General features: G+C 38.6%; 2 protein-coding genes across 4 annotated transcripts; both read right to left on the reverse strand.

The window, feature by feature from the left end:
* Positions 1–601: 601 nt before the first annotated feature.
* Positions 602–10,014, reverse strand: LOC130420079 (uncharacterized). Of its 3 annotated transcripts, XM_056747159.1 has the most exons (10): positions 9,875–10,014; positions 6,647–8,022; positions 5,440–6,032; positions 5,264–5,334; positions 4,968–5,182; positions 4,462–4,703; positions 4,236–4,379; positions 3,903–4,053; positions 3,331–3,375; positions 602–1,564 (listed from the first exon to the last, which is right to left on the reverse strand). In XM_056747159.1, the coding sequence occupies exons 1-10, from the start codon at positions 9,877–9,879 to the stop codon at positions 1,293–1,295; spliced, it is 3,114 nt and encodes a 1,037-aa protein (XP_056603137.1). In that variant the 5' UTR covers positions 9,880–10,014; the 3' UTR covers positions 602–1,292. The 3 variants fall into 3 exon arrangements, with proteins under 3 accessions (XP_056603137.1, XP_056603138.1, XP_056603140.1); XM_056747160.1 differs by lacking the exon at positions 3,331–3,375; XM_056747162.1 differs by lacking the exons at positions 602–1,564; positions 3,331–3,375 and adding an exon at positions 1,606–2,991.
* A 1,251-nt stretch (positions 10,015–11,265) lies between these two features.
* hnrnpul1l (heterogeneous nuclear ribonucleoprotein U-like 1 like) lies at positions 11,266–21,948 on the reverse strand. Its single transcript, XM_056745528.1, has 16 exons — positions 21,839–21,948; positions 21,203–21,428; positions 19,392–19,757; positions 18,781–18,958; positions 18,204–18,277; positions 17,978–18,117; positions 17,787–17,886; positions 17,513–17,625; positions 17,139–17,402; positions 16,895–17,017; positions 16,353–16,481; positions 14,358–14,526; positions 13,423–13,689; positions 13,082–13,272; positions 12,759–12,938; positions 11,266–12,261 (listed from the first exon to the last, which is right to left on the reverse strand). Exons 2-16 carry the CDS (start codon positions 21,387–21,389, stop codon positions 12,130–12,132), a joined length of 2,613 nt encoding a protein of 870 aa, XP_056601506.1. The 5' UTR covers positions 21,390–21,428; positions 21,839–21,948; the 3' UTR covers positions 11,266–12,129.
* Between the last annotated feature and the right edge of the window lie 94 nt (positions 21,949–22,042).

Consider the following 22,042-nt stretch of genomic DNA (forward strand, 5'->3'; position numbering starts at 1 on the left):
GAACCATGTGATGTGGGTTCACAGCAACAGCTTCCAAATGCCAACACCATAAGTAGAATCAACTCCAGACCTTTTAAATGCTTCATTCATGAAGCCATGATTTAAGTAAAAGACCATAACTGTGAATTAAACAGCTTTTAATTTGTCTGTCCAATTACTTTTTGTCCCTTGAAAAAGGCGGAACTACGTTTTAAAGTAAATGTTATTCCTAAAGCCTTAAGCTGATCTGGATGTGAATACACTCTATATAAAGCACAGGGTGGACTACTTACACATTTAAAATATATATATATATATATATACAAACCTAACTTAAATTAATTTTGGTAAACGGCTAAAATAACAAAAAATTTGCCTCTGTCCAAATATTTATGAACCTGACTGCATATAAAACATTAAACCTTTTATATATAAAACACTAAACCTTTTACATAACAAAGTACACAACACAGAATTTGTTCTTCAGATTATATTCTCAAATACAAAATAATGAGCTTTGATTTGACAAAACCATATGCAGACATTGCTTCACAGACATGACACAAGGTAAAAACATATCGACACAAGGAGCTAGTTTAATAACAGCAGACAGCTGAAGTGATGATATAATAAATGAGCAAAGTTTATTCAGGAAGATTGTTGTATTTAGATGCTCATTCTAACTCCTAGAACTCAGTAAGGCCCCCATCATGTGAAAAGTTACTTCAGAAGACTCATAATACATTTCACATCTATGCATTTTTCAGACAATTCAACAGAACTGACTTACAGTGTGCTATTTTGAATCATTGTTCATAATGTATGTTCCGTACATGCATTAATCGACCTTGTAAACCAGAAATTGTATTTCATGTTACATAGACAGACAAGTAGAAATATAATCAAACAAATGTCCCAGTGCTTTAACATGATTACATTTACATTTACATTTAGACATTTGGCAGACGCTTTTATCCAAAGCAACTTACATTGCTTTTATCCTATACATTTTACATAGGTATTTGCAATCCCCTGGGATCGAAACCACAACCTTGCGCTGTTAACGTAATGCTCTTACCACTGAGCTACAGGAAAGCTGATTAAATCTTAAAAAAACAAAACTATGTACTAAAAATATACATAATATATATAAATGTAAAAGTATAAAATATTTATATACAATTTAGAGAATGGTTGTATTTCGTTTGAGACTATAAAGCAGTACGTTTAATTTCCTGTTACATTTTTCCAATATTTCAGGTTAATCAGTTTCTCTTTTCATTAGAGAATGTTCTCTCACAATTGAAGTCCACTTAACTGGAGTTGCCTGTTGATGTATTAGGCATCAGATCTTTCAAAAGCTGTGGTTCATTTAGCTTCAGCAAAGTGAAAAACTTTTGGTTTAATGTAGGCATACTGTCTAGAAGAATAAAGATGTCTCTTGTTTTAGCGTGAGGTGTTTTCTTTACTCTGATATTATTAAGTTGTTCAAGAGAAATATCATCAGCAAAGCCATCCAAAATGGCATCAATATTTACAACACGTTTGATGATCTCACTTCTTTTGCCCTTCAGAAAAGATACACCTGTAGAGGACAAAAAAATGTAGAACAATTGGACAGTCAGAAGTAAATACGAGGTTAATGATTTGAACGTCCAGAGCTCTAAAATGTACAGTTGAAAGAAAAAGTATGTGAACCCTTTGGGCTTACTTGGATTTCTTCATAAATTGTTCATAAAATGTGTTCTGATCTTCATCTAAGTCACAACAATAGAGAAACACAGTCTGCTTAAGCTAATACCGCACAAACATTATACGTGTTCATGTTTTTATTGAACACAACATGTAAACATTCCTAGTGCAGGGTGGTAAAAGTATGTGAAACCCTAGGCTAATGACTTCTCCAAGAGCTAATTGGAGCCAGGAGTCAGCCAACCTGGGGTCCAATCAATGTGATGAGATTGGATGTGTTGATTAAAGCTGGCCTGTCCAATAAAAAACACACACCAGTTTTGAGTTTGCTGTTCTGAAGAAGCGTTGTCTGATGTGAACCATGCCTCGCACAAAAGAGCTCTCAGAAGACCTATGATCAAGAATTGTTGACTTACATAAAGCTGGAAAGGGCTACAAAAGTATATCTAAAAGCCTTGATGTCCATGTGTCCACGGTAAGACAGATTGTCTACAAATGGAGAAAGTTCAGCACTGTTGCTACACTCCCTAGGTGTGGTCGTCCTGTAAAGATGACTGCAAGAGCACAGCGCAGAATGCTCAATGAGGTAAAGAAGAATCCTAGAGTGTCAGCTAAACACTTACAGAAATCTCTGGCACATGCTAACATTTTTGTTGACAAATCTACAATAAGGAAAACATTAAACAAGAATGGACTTCATGGTAGGACACCACGGAGGAAGCCACTGCTGTCCAAAAAAAACATTGCAGCACGTTTGAAGTTTGCAAAAGAGCACCTGGATGTTCCACAGCACTACTGGCAAAACATTCTGTGGACAGATGAAACCAAAATGGAGTTGTTTGGAAAGAACACACAACACTATGTGTGGAGAACAAAAGGCACAGCACACCAACATCAAAACCTCATCCCAACTGTGAAATATGGTGGAGGGGGCATCATGGTTTGGGGCTGCTTTGCTGCCTCAGGCCCTGGACGGATTACTGTCATCGATGGAAAAATGAATTCCAAAGTTTATCAAGACATTTTGCAGGAAAACTTAAGACCATCTGTCCGTCAACTGAAGCTTAACAGAGGATGGACGATGCAACAGGACAACGACCCAAAGCATAGAAGTAAATCAACAACAGAATGGCTTCAACAGAAGAAAATACGCCTTCTGGAGTGGCCCAGTCAGAGTCCTGACCTCAACCCGATTGAGATGCTGTGGCATGACCTCAAGAGAGCGATTCACACCAGACATCCCAAGAATATTGCTGAACTGAAACACTTTTGTAAAGAGGAATGGTCCAAAATTTCTCCTTACCGTTGTGCAGGTCTGATCTGCAACAATAGGAAACGTATGGTTGAGGTTATTGCTGCCAAAGGAGGGTCAACCAGTTATTAAACCCAAAGGTTCACATACTTTTTCCACCCTGCACTATGAATGTTTACATGTTCTGTTCAATAAAAACATGAAAACGTATAATGTTTGTGCGGTATTAGTTAAGCAGACTGTGTTTCTCTATTGTTGTGACTTAGATGAAGATCAGAACACATTTTATGACCAATTTATGAAGAAATCCAAGTAAGCCCAAAGGGTTCACATACTTTTTCTTTCAACTGTATGTCTTCAGGTCAAACTTTAAATTCAAAAGTTAAGTAAATAACGTATATGCTTACACTGCTCATTTGTTGAAGAACTGAATGACTTGTTTGTTACAAGATCTGTAAAATAAATAGTTTCTCCTTAATTTCGCAAATTAATCTAAATTAGCATCTTGTTTAGGATTATAATGAAGTAAAAGTCACCACATATTTTTTAAGCCTAATTAACACATTCTTGTAATGTACAGTCCCGTTTAAATCATTTTCAGGGCTCAATCACTTAAAAGATAAACAGATCACTTGTCCCCATTATAAAAATGGTAAAATGGCATTGGCTATATAAATATTGGGATCTTTCCTGCAGGGAAAGGATGTTTTGTCTTTGGAAGAACCTTTTGTGAACTTTATACATCAGGGTCATCCGAAATGGCCCACCCCAGACCCTCATTCACTGTTTTATACATTACTTCATCAGTATAGAGTCAATGAACACAAGTGACCAAACTCGAACACGAGTGACACTTAGTGCAGATAATTTGCTGCAACATCATCTGAGATTCATTCTGTTATTGAACATGCAGTCAGCATTAATTTACAGGCTAAATGAAAAATTGTGGTCATAATTTTAATAAAGCAGTAAGGCTTACCATTGATGTTTATCTTACTTTCCCACACAGCTTTTTCTTGCGTTGCCTTTTTGAGAGATAACTTTACTTTCATCACGTTCTCTGGAAGTTCTATTTCAAATGCTGGAGAGTAATAGTCCCTCTTTTTAAAGCTGCAGGAGAATCTGTGTTCCTTGTAAAGGAAGATTACATTCAAGTTATATTAACCAGTATCTTAAAGTTATTTAAAATTTCTGATTTATGGGGCATAGTAAGGCCTACGTAATATTTTAAGTTTTAAAAATTATTGATTTGTCAAATCGAATATATACTGTATATACTGTACACTTTCTGGTTATTCTTAAACACACTGACCGTTGGCTGAATTTCTATATCTAGATTTACTGATGGTCCAAGTTTCTCTAAAGGTTCACAGGACATGCTGTATTTACAATTGTATTCAAGATGACATTCGCAAGTCGTTTTGATTAGTTTAGAATTTTCATAATATTCAGCCACCTGAAAGCAAACAGAAAACGCACACAATAATAAGTAAAAATGGCAAATACTCCTGGTTAATCTTTAAATCTTCTTGACTTACGTCTCGGGGATTAACATTGCGAGGTTGTAAGAACACAAGCAATTTGTGTGGGATTTGAAGGTACAATGGTATCGCATGGCAATGGATAATTTCCTTAAACCAGTTAAGTATCCTGGTCAACCTGAATCTTGATGTTCCAGGGATGCTCACAGTCATATGTGTGCTTGTGATATTCTGAGGTTTCAAAAGCTCAACCAAGTCGTCAGAATAATGTATAACTGACATTGAATGGATCCCATCCTCTGTTGAGGAAAAAAATATTTGGGGCATTTGCATTGGTTTTTAGCAAACCCACTACATGTTTGCTGTGAAATGTTTCAAAGGTTTATGCTATCATTACCTTACATGTATGCATTTTACTTTTATCCAAATTGACTTAAATTGCTTGCAAAAGATACATTTCTGTCACTTTGTGTATATCAGAGCACTGGCCTTACAATGCTGGTGTCATGCTTTTCCAGTTGGGCAAAAGGAATGTAAAATAAGTATTTTGATCATCAACTCACCAATGGAGGTCTCACAGTGAGGCAGTCTGAGTTCACAGAGCTCGCCCTGAACACATCTGATTTCATACAGAGGACCTGCCGGGTAACAGTTGGCAGGAATTGGATTGCTGCTTTTCTGAAGAAAAGTACTGTACAGCACCTCTCCTGCCCCTTTCATGTTGAAACCAAGATTTGTAAACTTACAGTGAAACCAACCTGCATGGAAGCATGATACCCTGTTGGATTAAAAAAAAAAGTCAGGTAGAAACCAACATTTATACAATATCTTAATAGCTAACAGTCTCTTCACACTATACCTGTATATAGTTTGCCCTTCCTGGTCAATTATCTCAGGAGTGACCAAATCATCATTTTTTATGTCCACCCCCTGGAATAAAATATCTTTAGACAATTGTTTCTTAGATATACCTGATTTTTAAATAAAAAATAATTAACTATTATTAAAACAAATATTATCTTAAAACTGACTTACTACAAAGGCTTCTGAGAGAAACTGAGCATCTCCATCTGCCATTTCTGGTAATAGTAGATGCATTGAGTTGTTGCACCGAATTATCTCCTGAATCATCTTTGAAACCTCTCTCATCTCTACATTACATGGCGCAATGCCAGAGATGTAGTACCTCCTTCCACATTTTTCAAGAAGCCACTGTAAGACTATTTTTTGTGTTCCGTGGTATTTATCTATACTGCTGTCTCCCTCTGTAAATACCACGATGACATGACTCCAGAATTTCTCGCCGAGAAACTCAAAATCCTTAACAATCTCTTTAGTCTTGTCTGTGAATTCCCCATGATCTAGCGGAACGGCAAGTATAACCGCATGAGGTCCAGGATTAAGGGCCTGCTGTTCCCATCGAAGAATTCTCTTGATATTGCTGATGTCAATCTCAAACAGGTTTACAATTTTCCTGTCCATTGTGCCTTTAAGAATTTTTATCCCACCACTACCAAGTCCTTCTTCATAAGTACCTCGGTCAAATATTAGCCTTGGAACAGATTTTTTGTCTGCTTCTTTTAAACTCATGAGCCAAATCCTCATCTCTGTGAGCAAACAGCTTTCACCTGTTACAAAAAAAAAACAATGTTACTTACAAGAATGCAGCTTATATTTGCACCAAGATGTTTTGATGTGTAATAAACAATCCACAAGTAGTTAAATAGTACATTCATTAAAGTAGAATTAATTTGGCATAGGTTGATGGGTATAGTGGTTTGGATCTTGAGCAGTTTGAGCAAAACTTTGGAGGGGATATTGATGTTTATGAAATGGCACTTCCAGCTGAATTTTTTTGTTTATTGCTGTTAAGACTTAAATTGCTTACAAATTCTACTGGAAGTGGCATTTCATAAACATCATTATATCTTTCAAAGTTTTCACTTTAAGTGATCGGTGAATTTTTCTGCCTGTTTGTCCACAATTTGGTATCATCTTTTTTTGTAGTCTAGTTGTGGTGCTGTCCTGTCTCCACCTATGTCTTTCTGCTGTCATGTTTTCTGTGATTTACTGTGATCTATTATCTTATTTGATATCTTAATTTTGGTTTACAGCCAATAGGAAAGGCTTTTGGGGTTTACCCTTTAAGGGCTTATTCGCAATCTGCAATATTAACCGGTCACCTGTACATCATCCCTTATTTAGTGACAATCTGACGCAGGAATTACTTAGTTGCATTTACCTTCAGCAAGCCCTTTTGTCAGAGCTCTCTTGTAGTGCTCAGCCGCTTGTAGTTTTTCACCTTTCACTTCATGAATGAATCCGTGTATTCCACATGCCTTACTGTCATGTGGGTTTTTCAGCTTTCTAATACGAACATCACAAATCCGTCTCAGATTTGTCTCACACAGCTTGCCCTCGGATGATTTGGGCTGCAGCCTCAGACCCTGCATGAAGTTATAAATGGCTTTTTCTTCTGATTTTTGGTGGCGCTGGTATTGGCCATATTTACAATAAACCATCTGCTGATGCTCATTTTTCATATTTGCCATTTTAAAAGCTTCTTCAAAAATTCTATCAGCTTTTGAATGAATACCTTGCCGTCCATACTGCAGAGCCAAATCAGCAATAGCAACAATAAAAAATGGCTTCAATGCAATTGCCTTTTCCAAATGATAAATACACCTATAAAGATAGTGATTACACTTTGGATTTTGATTTCTCAGATTTTGATTTTTTGTTGTATAACACCTAGCTAATTGATGGTGTAAAAAGGCTGAGTTGGGGGTATCTTTCAGTGCTTTTTCAAGTAAACTAATGGCGTCATCCAAGGGTCCCAACTGTCGAAAGAACTGTGCAGCATATCTTATGACATGAGTGTTTTCAGAAGACTTCAACAGGGCACAAATCACCAGGTACACAGCAATATCATGTGCTTTCTCATCATCCTTGATGTTGATCATTCTCAGAGCCAGCAGCACAAGTAGAACAGCATCATCTGGATCAAGGTTTACAGCTCTTTGGAGTTGTTTCATTGTTGGCGAGTCCTGGGGTTCAGGGGGCCAAGTTGTGCGATACAATGTAATAGCATAACCTGTGTTTAAATCACTATCATCTGGGTTTATTTCAAGGGCTTGTCTGAAGCATTCTTTCGCACCATTATAGTATTTCTTGGAGAATTTGAGAAAAGTCCAACCCTTTTCTCTGAGAACTTCTAGAGGGGTGGTGTAGTTGAATCCTTCAGAGAATGTTCCATGGATCCTCTCTAACAATCTCAAGTAGTCTTCACATATGGAGAATTCCTTCATATGATAGTGTAACCAAGCAAGGTCTCCATATGTAACAATTAGAATTTCATCACTTTTTTCTTTGTAGTATTCCTTTGCAAGCTGCACAGATTTCTGTAGATAATTGAGAGCTTCCGGTTGCTTGCAAAGAAGATAATAAATGAACCCCAAGCTGCTGTAAGCCCGTGTTACTCTGGCCTTGCCGGATTCCAACTCAATTTGTTCATCCAACCGAATCAGTAAATCAGACACAGCAAAGTCTCCTTCTCTTAGAGACCATGTAAAATGGCACTCCTGTTGGACCAGTCGGGTTTTTAAGATATCTTCATAACTGAAATATAAAAAGGAAATGCTGAAACAAATGAAAAAGTCATTTTTACATGCAAAAAAAATATTAATTTGCTTATACATTCAACAAAAAAACATTTAATTAAATACATAGTAAGCCTATCCACAGCATAACAGTGCAAATGGTGGAAAAACAGACATGGAATTAAGCTTACGTCATTGTCTGACTGCACTTGCCACCGTTTTAGTACAACATCGTGTTGAAAAAAATCAGCAATAGGCTGTTTAGCTATGTTTTGAAGCTGTGTAGCTGGTTTGAGTGTTTTTATGCTGCTTATGTGCTGGTCCTAAGCAACTAGCTCCGGACCTGCTTGAACCAGCTCATGAGCAGCACCTACCATTCTTCAAAACATATGCTGTTTTTTTTTCAACAGGAAGCGGAATCAAGTGGGAAGAAGACCCATGAGAACTGCTTAAAGAAATTCATGAAAATTTGCTACAATGCATTTTGAAAAGCCAGACAAAACTAGATGACACAAAGTCACACATAGCCTTTTGTCCAAAATTCATTTATGGAAATCTAGCCACTCGGCAATGATGTTTACAACACAGCTATTATGTCATAGCTACACAACAGGCATATCTTTTTTAAGTCTCTGCCAAATATAATAATTAAATAGATGTGGTTGGCACTGTTTTTTCAAGAAGTTTTTTATTTTATTATTAAAGTTAAATCAAAAACGCAAATACATGTAACACAAAAGTTATCCCTGTCCCTTGTGACGTTTAATTAGCGTCTTATAAGGCGAGTCAATTGATCTGTGCAAGAAACTGAACGCTATTATCGTATCTTCGGGTGAACTCCAGTCGCATTCATGTGCCCCACGCACTTATCTATACGTTCTATAGTGCGAGTTCTGGGGGGAGTTGAACAGCTGTTGAAAATAAACAACATTTTTAAACTTCTTTTTGAATATTGAGTAATTATGTCTTTTTTTTACCATTTTGGTAAAGTGTGATGTGTTCACTCCACTTGGTATTAATAAATGACGCATATGATAAAGGGGAACCTATCAACAAGTAGCTATTTTTAAACATTAAAAGTTCTATAAACTAAATGATCTTATAATGTATTTAACCCTCTTAAGTGATATATAACAAAAATGATACAAAATAAATTATAGTACTTGCACTCGCACCATATTTGCTTCAAAATTCCTCGCGTGAACTCTTCATCCAAGATCACGTGATCAAAAACAGAACTCACTTCCTTGAAGTGACAATGTCATGTACCCTTCGCTCATGGACTTTTGAAAGGTTCCTTCGCGAAGGGATTCGGGTGTACACTTTTGGAACGCCTCTCCAAATGGAGTCACCCACGCAATGGGCACTTCAAGGGCGCTTACATGCCGTTTGCAAAATGTCCTAAGTTTCTTGGACTGACCGATCACATCGCTTTATAAGATGTTAATCATTATGAGCCGCGGGAATTACTTTCGTATAGAATGTGGCAGCGTTTTGGACTTTTAAAGATGTGGCGTCTCATTAGGACGTGCATTTAAAGCACACCGTTCTTAAAGTCTCCACTTATTTGAAATGTTAAGGCGTGCCAGGTAAAGATGATTGACGGGCCGCATTGGCACGGGGCCCGCCAGTTGACAAGCCCCGCATACGACTCCGACTCGCTAATGCCTTCGCGTTGCGTGCATTCGCGTTTATAATAAGTCCCCCACTGGTCGTGGCTGTAGGTGGGAGGGCCGTTCTGTACTTTGACATGTAGATAATAAAGAAACCAATTTTAGTACAAGCTAAACTTATCCTTGTAGACGGTTTTAATAGTGTATAACATTCCTTAAACATTTAATAAATATGACCAAATACATACACAAACCCACCTCATTGTGATCCTGTCTTTATTATGCAGAAATCAGAATGGCAACGCAAGCTAGAGCATGTTACGATCGGGTGAGAAAATCAGCCTTTACTTCCAAATTCCTGGTAGAGAACAACAACGTCGCTTCCTCTCTGTATAAACAGTATCATCTCAGTTTTTCCAGGTACTGTTTAGAGGTGTTCGTTTCCGGGTTTTTGGAGTCGACTCCAATTCTCGACTCCCACTTTTGGAGTCGATGGAATCGACACTTCGACTCCATTACATACCATTCAAAATGTGTTTAGGAATATGAATTTAAAAATAAGTTAATGTAACTTCACAAGTGAGAACTTTGGGCTGGCAACCAGACTCCCTATCAAATAAACATGCATTTGTGCAACGAACACCTTCACAGAGAGGTTTTTGTGTTGTCAGACCAATTACTCCTTTTTGGTCCTTAACCGTTGTGGTTTTCCAAGCGCACGCAGCGGAGGCCACCCTGTGTTCTTTTCTTAAAGTAACTCATTGCCTTTATGTGTTGACCATTTAACTATTGGAATTATTTAAAAATATCAACATGTCATTTTAAAACCAAAAAATATGCTACAATAATTACCCAGCAACAAGAACTTAATATAAAGTTCTCACACTGACTCACATTAAAGCATAGCGTGACGCTTTTCATTCAAAAAAACCTCAACATAACTTGACATACTGTGTAAATTCCGCAACTGGTCCAAGCGGGACTCGAATCAGTCAAATTCACAGCATGTGGTTGCAAGCCAACCGAGCTGATCTCTAGACTAGCAATGACTTATGTTGTTAGTCGCATAAGTATAGTCAGAATTCTGTAATCACCCTCTGTACTTTTCAAATCTGTATGACATGTCGCTTTTGCACATTTTGTAGTTAACACACTTTTTCTGTTTATTTAGCGTGAAATGCTCCCGCACATTGGATGACTTGGGTCGCGCGGATTTCTCTGCCTCCGCCATGTATCTTTCCTCCGCTCGTTTTTTTACTTTTGCTAAGCCCTGTCTATGAGGAGCCGAACTCTGCAAGCATCAGTGCGCGAGAGAGACCGAGTTTGTTCACTCCGCTCGGCGCTCAAATGAAGTTTTTTTTTAAATAATTAAACGTCTCCGCCTCGCGCGACACAACGAATCGATTATGAAATTCGTTGCAAACTTTTTTAGTAATCGATGTTAATCGATTCGTTGTTGCAGCCCTAATGCATACCCTTGCGTTTAACAGTGTTAATCTTCAACCAAATAACATTGGGTTACGTAAACAGTAAATTTACAATTAACTGGTTGTTTATGGTTTGTTGATAACTTTATCCAGTAGCCTCTTATAGGCTAAAAGTTTTAAACATTTTAAATATATACCTGTAATAAAGTACACAACACAGAATTTGTTCTTCAGATTATATTCTCAAATACAAAATAATGAGCTTTGATTTGACAAAACCATATGCAGACATTGCTTCACAGACATGACACAAGGTAAAAACATATCCACACAAGGAGCTAGTTTTGATCATTACTAATTTGCAACATAGGAACAGATCAGACCAATCAGAGTCATTTTAAAAATGGTATAAAAAAAGGAAAACGATAACCTCAACAGGTCTGAGACATGTTATTCGATGTTCAAGATTTGTTATTCAAGATTTAGGCTATTCAAATTTCCAATATGATTTACATAGACAAAAGCGTTATGTGTTCTTAAATGGATGAGTAAATACAGGCGTATGATCTTAGAACAATACCCATAACCATCAACTGCAAAATGTGGTTCTATAATCTTAATAGAAAAATAAAATCAGTGGTAAAACTACTGGAACACAGAAACACCCTGTCTCTATACATCAGATGTGAATCAAATCGTGCACAGCCTGATCAAAATATTCTTCCTGCTCCTATTCGAGCACAACACAGCATGTGGGCTTTTTGGAGGGGACTAGACCACACATTACTAATTTCAAATGCCAAACTTCTCATCTACAAGTACACAGAGAAAAAAATGTCAAAGATCAAGTTGCATGTAAACAAATATTTAGTAGAGAAGCAAAAAGAGGATAACTGCCACCACAACTCAGAATACTGAAGAGGTGGTTACCTTTAAGGTTGGCATAAATAGGGAAAGAATAAACTTTTACAGAGAGCAGGCAAAAATGGGGACGACTAGGTACCGGGGGAGGGATCACAAAAAATGAAAAGCAGAACAGGGTGAGGAATGCTGCTTAGGGAATGAGCCAAAAGGGCTGCGATGCTACTACTGCGTTCCCTGGGCGCCCTGACCGCCTTGGGTATTTTGCTGGTTGTAACTGCCGTAGTTGCCATATTGATTATAGTACTGGTTCCACTGGCTCTGGTTCTGGTAGTACTGCTGCCACTGCTGAGCATACTGAAAAAAAATCATAAATGTACATCAACATTGGTAAAAAGTGACCAGAAAAGTAATATGTTTCAGATATAACGGCATTTGTATTACTCTTAAGAAAATACCTCTGCAATGTAAGTATATGCCATCATATGGCGAAAGCAAACACCTTGACATTGACCCATTGTATTCTATTCTGCCCCTGAAATTGCTACATTTTAGGACATTACCAGATGTAGCATTAATGTGAATTCAATTATAACATTTATAATTTCAATTATTTTCAACGCTGGAATATTGTGAACCCCGAGCCAAGGTCAATTCTAACCAACTGTTTCCACGACACACTAAGCCAAGCATTTTAAATAAATGTAAGTGTATTTAATTGTCGATCTGAACATGTGCAACGTGGAACACAAGCGCTTTCAAATCGAATTGACTGGAGACTGTTGTCATTCAATCTTTTACGTTTTACGTTTTGATCTCCAATAAAATCGACTCCAGTGGACCGAGAAACTCACCTGTTGATACTGTTGATTATAGCTTTGCTGCTGCTGGTTGTAAGTCTGTCCTGTGGGTGCTGGGGCTTGACTGTAGCTCTGGCTGTATCCTGGATACTGACTGTAGCTTCCATAGTTATAACCTTGGTTATAGTTGCCCTGGTTGTAGCCTTGGTTGTAGCCTTGGTTGTAAGTCTGAGGCTACAAAAAAAAGTCAAAGACATGAACAAACATGGAATTGACAATATGGAAATTATATTAGACAAATCTGAAAAAAAGACAACAGTGCAAGTGTAATTCTTAGCTGTAGCAGACACCTAAAGGAGAGATTTACGTCACCATACCTGGGACTGGCTGTAGCCTCCATTGCTTCCGCTTCCGGTTCCACTTCCGCTCTTGTTGTAGGATCCCTGGCGGTTGTGGGTGTAGCTGCCTCCAGACTGCTGGCTGCGGTTGTATCCTCCACGGGCTCCTGAGCCTCCATCTCTATAGTTATTTCCATAGCGATTCTGATTGTAGCCTCCACGATTATATCCTGAGGAATAAATGTACTAATTTTCAACAAAAAGATAACAGCTACCTATAAATCAATAATCTTAAAATAAACAAGTTCGAAACTAACAGCTAAGCCAATACAGGATATTGATTGTGAGTTTCTATGTAGAAAGGAGATTCAAAATGTCACCTCCTCGGAAGCCTCCACCTCCCTGGCCACCCCGACTCTGATAACCACCTCTACCGCTCTGAGATCCGCCGCGGTTGTCGTAGCGCTGGAAGTTACCGCGTCCGCGGAAACCACCTTGGCGGTTATCGAAGCGCTTCTCCGGTGGAGGGCCTGCTTTGCGACCTTCTTCATTGTACTGCTTGACGATAGTGTCCGCTTCTTCCCGCTGCACCTCGATGAATTTCACATCGTCCAGGAACTCGCCGGCGTCGGGCAGTACAAAGTTCGCTGCAGGAGCAGGGGCACACAATGAGGGACAGAACCGCCGCGCCGGCAAAAAAAACATTATCAGCACCGTACAATGGTGACAGAAAAACAGGGGAAGGACAGAACAAGTGGACAGAGAGAGAGAGAGAGAGAGAGAGAATTGGAGCATGTGGTGATTAAGTTAACACGCTCTAGGACAAACATTGCCTTAGGTGTGTAAGGGAACACTTGTCTCAGAGTCAGAATATGTAGACAATGTACGGGGAGTCACAGGGAATGAAAACTAAACTAAAAACAGTTGCCAGAAAAAGAGTGTTATGATAAAAGATGTCTCTTTAAATTACGTAACATTTGAGGACAGACATCCAATTATTTATTCAACGTTTAAAAGTAAACCCAATACAAACTGCTTGGTTGCCTGAATTAGAGGGTACGTGCCAATCTCTTCCTCAGTCCTGATTATCTGAGCTGGTGACAGTGGTGGGAAATGGCATGAGAGACAATGCAAGAAAATGTGGTTAACAGGGTAAAGGGAAGTGAAAAGGGGGGCTCTTTTATCTGGCAAAACAGTTTTAACGGAAGGAGGGACGGGTGGGTTCTTCCAAGTCTTAAATAAATAAAAAAAACAGCAAAAGCAGATCTGGTGTGTAGTTGTTGTACATAGTTTTGGTTATCCATGGCATTCCTACCTTTCATTTCTAACACAGCATGATCGGGAACATCCTTCCCTTCCTCATCAGTTCGCTTTAACGTTCGCTCTTTTAAATCCTCATCCGTGGGACAAATTACAATAGCCTTGCGTTGAAAACCTTCAAAAGGACGCATTTTTCGTCTCTGGGCTGATCCATATACATTTGTCTAGCAATGGTGACAAGAAAAAAGTAGAAGCTGTTCATTATTTGCTTTTGTTACGCCTTTGCGTTCCGAAGGAGGGGAATTGGATTCCTGCAACGATGAAAGTGAGAATTTTTTCATGTCTATAATAACTGCTCTGGAATAGCTAGCGGTTGTCTCTAACAACTCTTTAACTGACTTACCGTGGTTTCAGGAGGCAAACAGATGTATTTTATGACTGTCACTTAACGTAAGGGGACCCTTTCAACTTGCTCAAGCTACCAGGTTTTAACTTACAAAGCTTTTTGAAATGATATGATTCTTGTTAGAAGAAATGGTAAAATTGTGCCACTGCTATAAAAAGCCTATTTTAAAGGGGTCATATGGCGCGAATACGTGTTTTTATGTGTCTTTGGTGTGTTATAAGTTGCCTATGCATGTATTAGACATGTAAAATTGCAAAAATTGAAGTGTCGGAAACAAAAGATGCATTTATCTAAAAGAGAATGTTCACCCAGACCTGCCTGAAACGCCTCGTGTAATCACATCCCCCAAAATCTGCATCAGTTCGTGGTATGATTTGACTAAGACAGAAATGTATACGCAAGTAAAGTGGGCGTACCTGTCAGTACAACGGCTTTAGAACCTGATGTTCCAAATATGGTAAGAGGTGTTACATTTCTGTGACACGCTTGCAGTACTCGACCAATCACTACGCACTGGTTAACTGGCCAATCATGGCACACCTTGCTTTTCAGAGTGATAAGCTTAAATGTACATCAAAAAAATCTGCACATTTCACAGAGGCGGGGCAAAGAAGAGATAGAAATATGCACGGTATGTAGAAAATACGGCGTTTTTTAACCTTAAATCATGTATACACATTACATAAAAAAATGATGTTTTGTTTTAGCCATGTCATATGACCCCTTTAACATATTGCAATCTATACGGTTTTAACATTTTAAGCGTTTACAAGGAAACATAAAACAACCATTGATCGCTCCGCCAACATAAACTGTTTGTGATGTGTAACTTCCTCTACATCAGCTGTTTCTTAGTTCACAGATCTAAATTGCGATTTAAACTGAATTAATTTAAATCAAATACTGAGAAAAGCAAACGACTAAAACACAAGCATAAAGCTCTTTCCTGCTCATCCTGGGTCCCCGTCCTTACCTTCACTTACCCAGCGTTCAAGAGACCAGCCTGCCTGACACAGACAAACATGTAGCACCTACCGACGCATACTCACAATCTCCTATTGAACTATTAGCATGTCCTCTGACCTTACCTACCTTACAACCACTCGAAACAGTCCGCCTGCAAACTTCAAGCAGGTTAGTTTTTTTCACTTACCTGCCATTCATTTTTAAACACAACATTCAAGTAAGTTCCAAGTTAATCTAAATAAAAGTTCTCTTTCTTTACAATTACCATAGCAACAGAAGGCGTTTTCTTACTCACCAGGCAGTGATTACTTGTTTTTCAACATCTTACTAATGACACAGACTACTTGTACAGTGTGGCAAAGATCTCTTTACAACAAAGCATACATGACAAAGTCAAAAATATTCATTACGACAACATACTATACTGCATTCTTTCCCTGTTTGCTCTGGTAGGGTTTAAGCAACAAAACATTTCAGCATCATGATCAGGACAATGAAATACAAGTCTTTAGGAGCAAAACAGGCTGACCAATGCTTTATGCTAGGCTATAGAAAGAGCAGAAGTACATTAATGAACATGTGCATCAGTGAGCAGCAATGGATTTGGGGGGGTTGGGTTGAAGAGGAAGGGGGTTTTAGCTGTGAGGACAGCGCAGGGGCAGGCAAGTATAGCAGTACCTGGTCAAGGATGTAGTTGCGCTTTTTCCGGGCAGCGATCTGGATTAGCCTGTTGAGACACTGCGTAGACTGTTGAATGAGTACGTCCCATCGCCCGGCGTAGTTACGTTGGCGGCGAAGTCCCATGACCTGATTGAAATATGAAAAAAAGTGAATGATGAATGAATTATGGTTAAATGCCACCACATCTTAAGGCGCTAACGTGCAGAAACTCCAAATACAGCCAATACCATGTAAATTCTATCTCTGTTCTTCAAACCTTTTCAGGTATTTTCGTGATAATACAGTTTAGTTATAATGATAATGTTTGACAAGTGTTGCTTTTTCAAATGCACGTTATACTGACTCACACCCTTAATCTCGTTGTGATTTTAGATTGAGCAGTGCTTCCTACTGATCAAAGGGCCATAGTTCGAACCCTTTGCGTTTTCAGAATCAGCCTAGACAGGTATAATTAGTGTGAATCACAATATATTGTCCCAGCCCTCCATAATATGTGTTGACGCCATAATCACATATCACAACATATCAACCACTCATACCTTCATCTTATCCATGATAGCATTTGTGCCCAAGATGTTGTACTTCTTTTCTGGGTTCTCTTCTGCATGTTTCGAGGCCCAGGTGGTTTTTCCACTTCCAGGAAGACCAACCATCATCAGGATCTAAGAAAAATACATCATAACCTCACTAATTTTTTCACTGACCTACTGCTTTATAAACACCATTATTGCAAAAAAGTACTGTTCAATCCTGCAAACATTTTAATTAGAATCCAGCACCAACCTCGCAATCAGCTTTAGTGGCAGGACCCACTGTGCCTCTGACTCTGTCTGCCAGCGGGACATCCTGAAGGAACGTGAAGCCTTCTGGCTGGGGGAAGAAAGGCTCCTTCTGTCCAAAGTTGAATTCCACAGCACAGTTTTTCACCAATACATGTGGGAAGAGAGGACGACCAGCAAGCTCTTCTTGAGTGACACGATAACAGGAGCCCAGCGATTTGCCATTCTTGGAGAATGTAATGTCCACTTCCTCACTGCTTTCGTAGTCCTACAAAAAAATCCCAATAGAACAACGAAATTAGATATTGTCAATAGAACTTTTAGTGCCTTCATAAGATATGTTGAAATATAACAGTGTGATAGAAAGAAAATATTTACAATGTAGCAACCAAGGACATCATTTTCACCAAACTTCTCCCCGTAGTCCTCAAATTTACAGTTGGAGGATTTCTTGCCAGTTCCGCCGTAACCAAAAGAAAACGGTTCTTCGCCTTTAATAAAAAACAGAAGCTGTTAGAATGCAGTGATAGTGGATATCAATGAATACCAACCTGACAGTTTTTTCTCAAAAATATATTTTTTGGCAGTTTCAAAAGGAATACAGATCAGATGCCACAGATGTTATCCAGTTAGCGTAAACATGGTAACTTACCGAGCTGAGTGCTGCATGAATCCAAGGACCATCCAACCCTCACCACATGAGGATCAGGCTCGCTGGTAGGAAGGTGTTTTACTGAAATTTCCTCGTTTATCTAAGCATGACACAGTGAAAGACACATTTGTGATGTCTGAGACAAATAAATGAAAATATGATCAAACACTAATGTTAAGGCATCTTATCACCTTCAGTTCAAAGCATACACGGCCTTTGGCGACACCATAGGTGGCTCGAGCTCCTGACCAGAGGAAGGCAAACCCCTCAATGGTCAGAGGGTAGCCACTGTACCTGTCACGAGCCACCTTGAAGTGCAGGTCACAATTATCTGATGACAAACAGACAACAGATTATGAATATTGTGGTTGACAGTCTTACAGGTGATTCTGTTAAAAACATCAAAATTTTACTCACAGGTGTCAAGGACTACAAGTTTATCATCAATGTCCTCTTCCTCCTCCTCAGCCGGAGGCTGTGGTGATCTTCCCCTATAACAAATCAACAAAAACTATGAGTCTGAGCAACATTTCTAATTAAATTAAAGGGATAATTTACCAAAAATTATATATATGTCATAACTTACTCACCTTCAAGTTATTGCAAATATGTATAAATTTCTATGTTCTAATAAACACAGAAAGATTTTTGGAATAATATAACCACGCAGATTTTGCCCTCTATTGACTCTATATAGTAGGTTCCTATAGTAGGAAAAATTACTTGATCGATTTTTTAGTTTGTTCTGTTAAACACAAAATACATTTTGAAGACTGTAGGACAACAAACAGTTTTGGGGCACTTTTGACTATTTCAGAGCTATTTCTATCACTTTTTTCCTACTTTGGAATTCAATGTGGCGCAAATTCTGTCTGGTTATAAGCCTTCTTCCAAATATCTTTCTCTCTGTACATCAAAACAAAGAAATCCAATAGAGATTTTCCTTTTTGGGGGAAGTATCCCTTTAAAAAAATCAAGAGTTGGCATAATTTACCTCCTGTCATCACGTTGCTCGTAGTAACCATATCCTCTGCTGTCGTCATATGACCTCTTGCGACTGTACGACATGTACTTGTCATCTTCTGTTTTGACTTGTGCTTCCCCTTCACGCCATTCACTGGCTTGTTCATCCTGCTGGGGAACACCATCTTCTGTCTTGACCTCATAACCCTCTGAAAAGATTTTGTTAGGTGTATAAGATCAACATCACATTTTGCATAGGCAATTAATAAAATTGTAACAGCATCTTGTTTGGCTTTTGTGATGCTATTTTTTGTGTGAGCCATTCTGTGTTGTTACACCGGCCAATTCACTGAATGACGTGAATACGGTGGTGGCACAAACACGTCAACGCATTTCTCAAGTTTTAAGTTTCTAAGTTGTGGAAGTGTCTAGATATAATTCGTCATTACTTGATGAATTACCACGATCACCAGAAAAATTACGCAAAAAATGAACTGTGCTGGCCACTGTCCACATTTTCATTAAAAAAGAATACAACCTATCTGTCCATATTTTTTTGAATATATACAGCACACAGCAATGAAAAAATATAATGCCTGGTTGGACATTTGCCCAAGATTTGATTTAAGCTGTTGACCTCACCTGATTCTTCCTGCTGGTTGCGTTGACTCGAGTCTTCCTCTGGCATCTGGTGTGAAGCGGAGTCCTCAAACTTCTGCTCCTCCTGTGGTTCCTGTTTTAAATGGGTTTCTTCATACCCTTGGTTTATCTCATCCTCCTGTTCCATGGTCGGTTCGGACTGCTGGACCTCAGGCTCCTGAAACTCATCCTGACCATCATCTGCTGTAAAATCACTTGTTTCAAAACCAGGGGCCGGGGTCTCGGTGCTGTCTTCATTGGCTCGGTTATTCTCGTCTCCCTGATTATCATAGTCACCCTGGAAGAGGTCTGTGCTGTTTCCATCGTCAAACTGTGCCTTGGATTCTTCTCCAGAATCTTGCTCCCTACCTGCAACGATCACAATCAAAAACATATATTTTTTGGATTATTACTAAAAACATTAAATTGGATAATACAAGCAGATGAATTTTCCAGTTACTTGCGATAGTTGTGAGTTATTTGAAGAATAATTTCAAAACTCTACACTGTAAAAATAAAGTTTTTTATATGGTATGTCATTTTTATGACTTGTTTTCCATGATGGAAGGGACCCCTGTGGCGACCAGGCATGTTGCTTTTTACCACTTAAATATCAGTTTTATCAACAACAAATGGTCACATTTTGCGATTATTTTCCTGCCAGTGAGACCAGTTTTTCTTAATGGTCGGACCGGAAGTCTACCAAACTGATCATCGATCTATATATAATTTAAGCGTGTTCTACAATTAATACGTAGAAACGTTATATTGCGCAACCGCCGCATCCAGTCACTTAATTTCATGTCCCCTTTTTCTGCCATTTGCCTATCTATAAGTGCCACCGCCCCCCAAAGACGTAATATGCACAGATGCAGTAAGAGGCGAATTTAATGCTTTTGATGATGAGGTACATAACAGCAACGATAACGAATTGTATTGCGTGTATTGCATGCAGTTTGAAGCTAATGGAGAAAACACGTGTCTAAACATGCACGCCCTATAGAGTCGGATCGTAAACTACTAAACTGAGTTCTCTTTCACATCTTACTCTGAAACGGACACATAAACACAGAATTAAGTCAAACTCCCTATTTTAGCAAGGATCTTTGTAGAAGCTGTCGACTTCATGAACTGAAACAAAGGCATGTGTCAGTTTAAGATCTGTATACTCGGTCTTAAACAGGCAGCAGCACGATAATGTTCATCAAACCACAAGGACGGGTCCAAAACACTCACTGATATTAAAGGAATCGTGTTCTCCTTATATGATTTGTAAAGAGAAAAGTAGAAAAAACTATTTAGTTTTTAAAGATGTGATTTAAATGCACTTTGTTTTGAAATCGTTTATGAAAGATTATAGAAAGCGTTTATGTATAATCACTTAAATCAATAATCATTGTACCATAAACACTTTTTATTCATTTGTAATTTATTTATTACTGTATTAAACATGTTTGCATGTAATTTTAAACCCAAAATGAAAATGCTGTCCTCATTTACTCACCTTCGAGTTGATCTAAAACTGTATAAACTCTTTGTTCTGATGAACACAGAGAAAGATTTTTGGATGGATGCTTATAACTAGACAGATTTTGCCCCCCCACCCCCATTGACTACAATAGCAGAAAAAATACTTTATCATTTTTTGGGAAAACTTGAAGGTGAGTAAATGATGACAGAATTTTCATTTTTGGTTGAAGTATCCCTTTAATGTTTTTTTTTCTTGCCTCACCCCACGACGCTACGAATTTAAGGACTGATACTCTGAAATGTTAGTCTAGAGCCCTGCAAATTATTCAGTCAAAAAGTTTTACCTTCATCCTCATACTCTTGTTCCTGCTTGCCGGGTGCATCCGAAGTTGAACCAGCAGCCTCGGCCTCCAGCGCTGCCTGCAACCTGTCCACCAGAGCCGACTTCAATCCGTGAGTGTCAAGGCCTCGACGCTGAAGCTCGTCTTTTAGCTCATTCACTTTGAGCTTTTTAACATTGAGCCCGCTCATGGTTCATGCACCTCCAATAGCAGATTCCCAACTGTATTCCTTTAAAACAAACAATGTAAACAAGCGCGAGTCATTGATTGGTTGCTGTACGCGCTCAACGGATCTTTTTCATTCTAGCTAACATTTGCTAGCTAGCTAGCTGATGTCGATTTTCTGTAGAAACATGACTATTTCACAAAATATTAGGATTGTTTTGGCGTAAGCACATTAAATAGAGCAATATGCACACCCTAGCTCGACACTTTTGAATGTAAACAATAAACTGACAGGTTTCATACGAACTAAAGGGTTGAATTAGCACCCAAGATAACTAGCATACTGTGGAGTCCAGCATTGCGCGCGCAAAATGCACCCGACTCACATGCCCAAACGAAAGACATCCAATATGAATGTACTTCACATGCTAAACATAAATAATAGCTTTTGGTTGCAGGAGTCAAAATATTTACCCTTTTTCAGTTTCCCCCTCAAGCTAATTGTCGTAACGGCGGTTTCGAAGATGGAGGCTGACCGTGGCTGACTACTTCCTCCGCCTAGAGACGACGTGAGCGCCTTCCGGTCCCGCTTGCTTATTGGCTGAAGCTGCTGTCAGTCTTAAAACCACCGGGCCAATGATATTTGTTATATGTCGATTTTATTTGTTTTTGCTGATT

This window comes from Triplophysa dalaica, chromosome 4 (genome assembly GCF_015846415.1).
Source record: "Triplophysa dalaica isolate WHDGS20190420 chromosome 4, ASM1584641v1, whole genome shotgun sequence".
Lineage (NCBI taxonomy): Eukaryota > Metazoa > Chordata > Actinopteri > Cypriniformes > Nemacheilidae > Triplophysa > Triplophysa dalaica.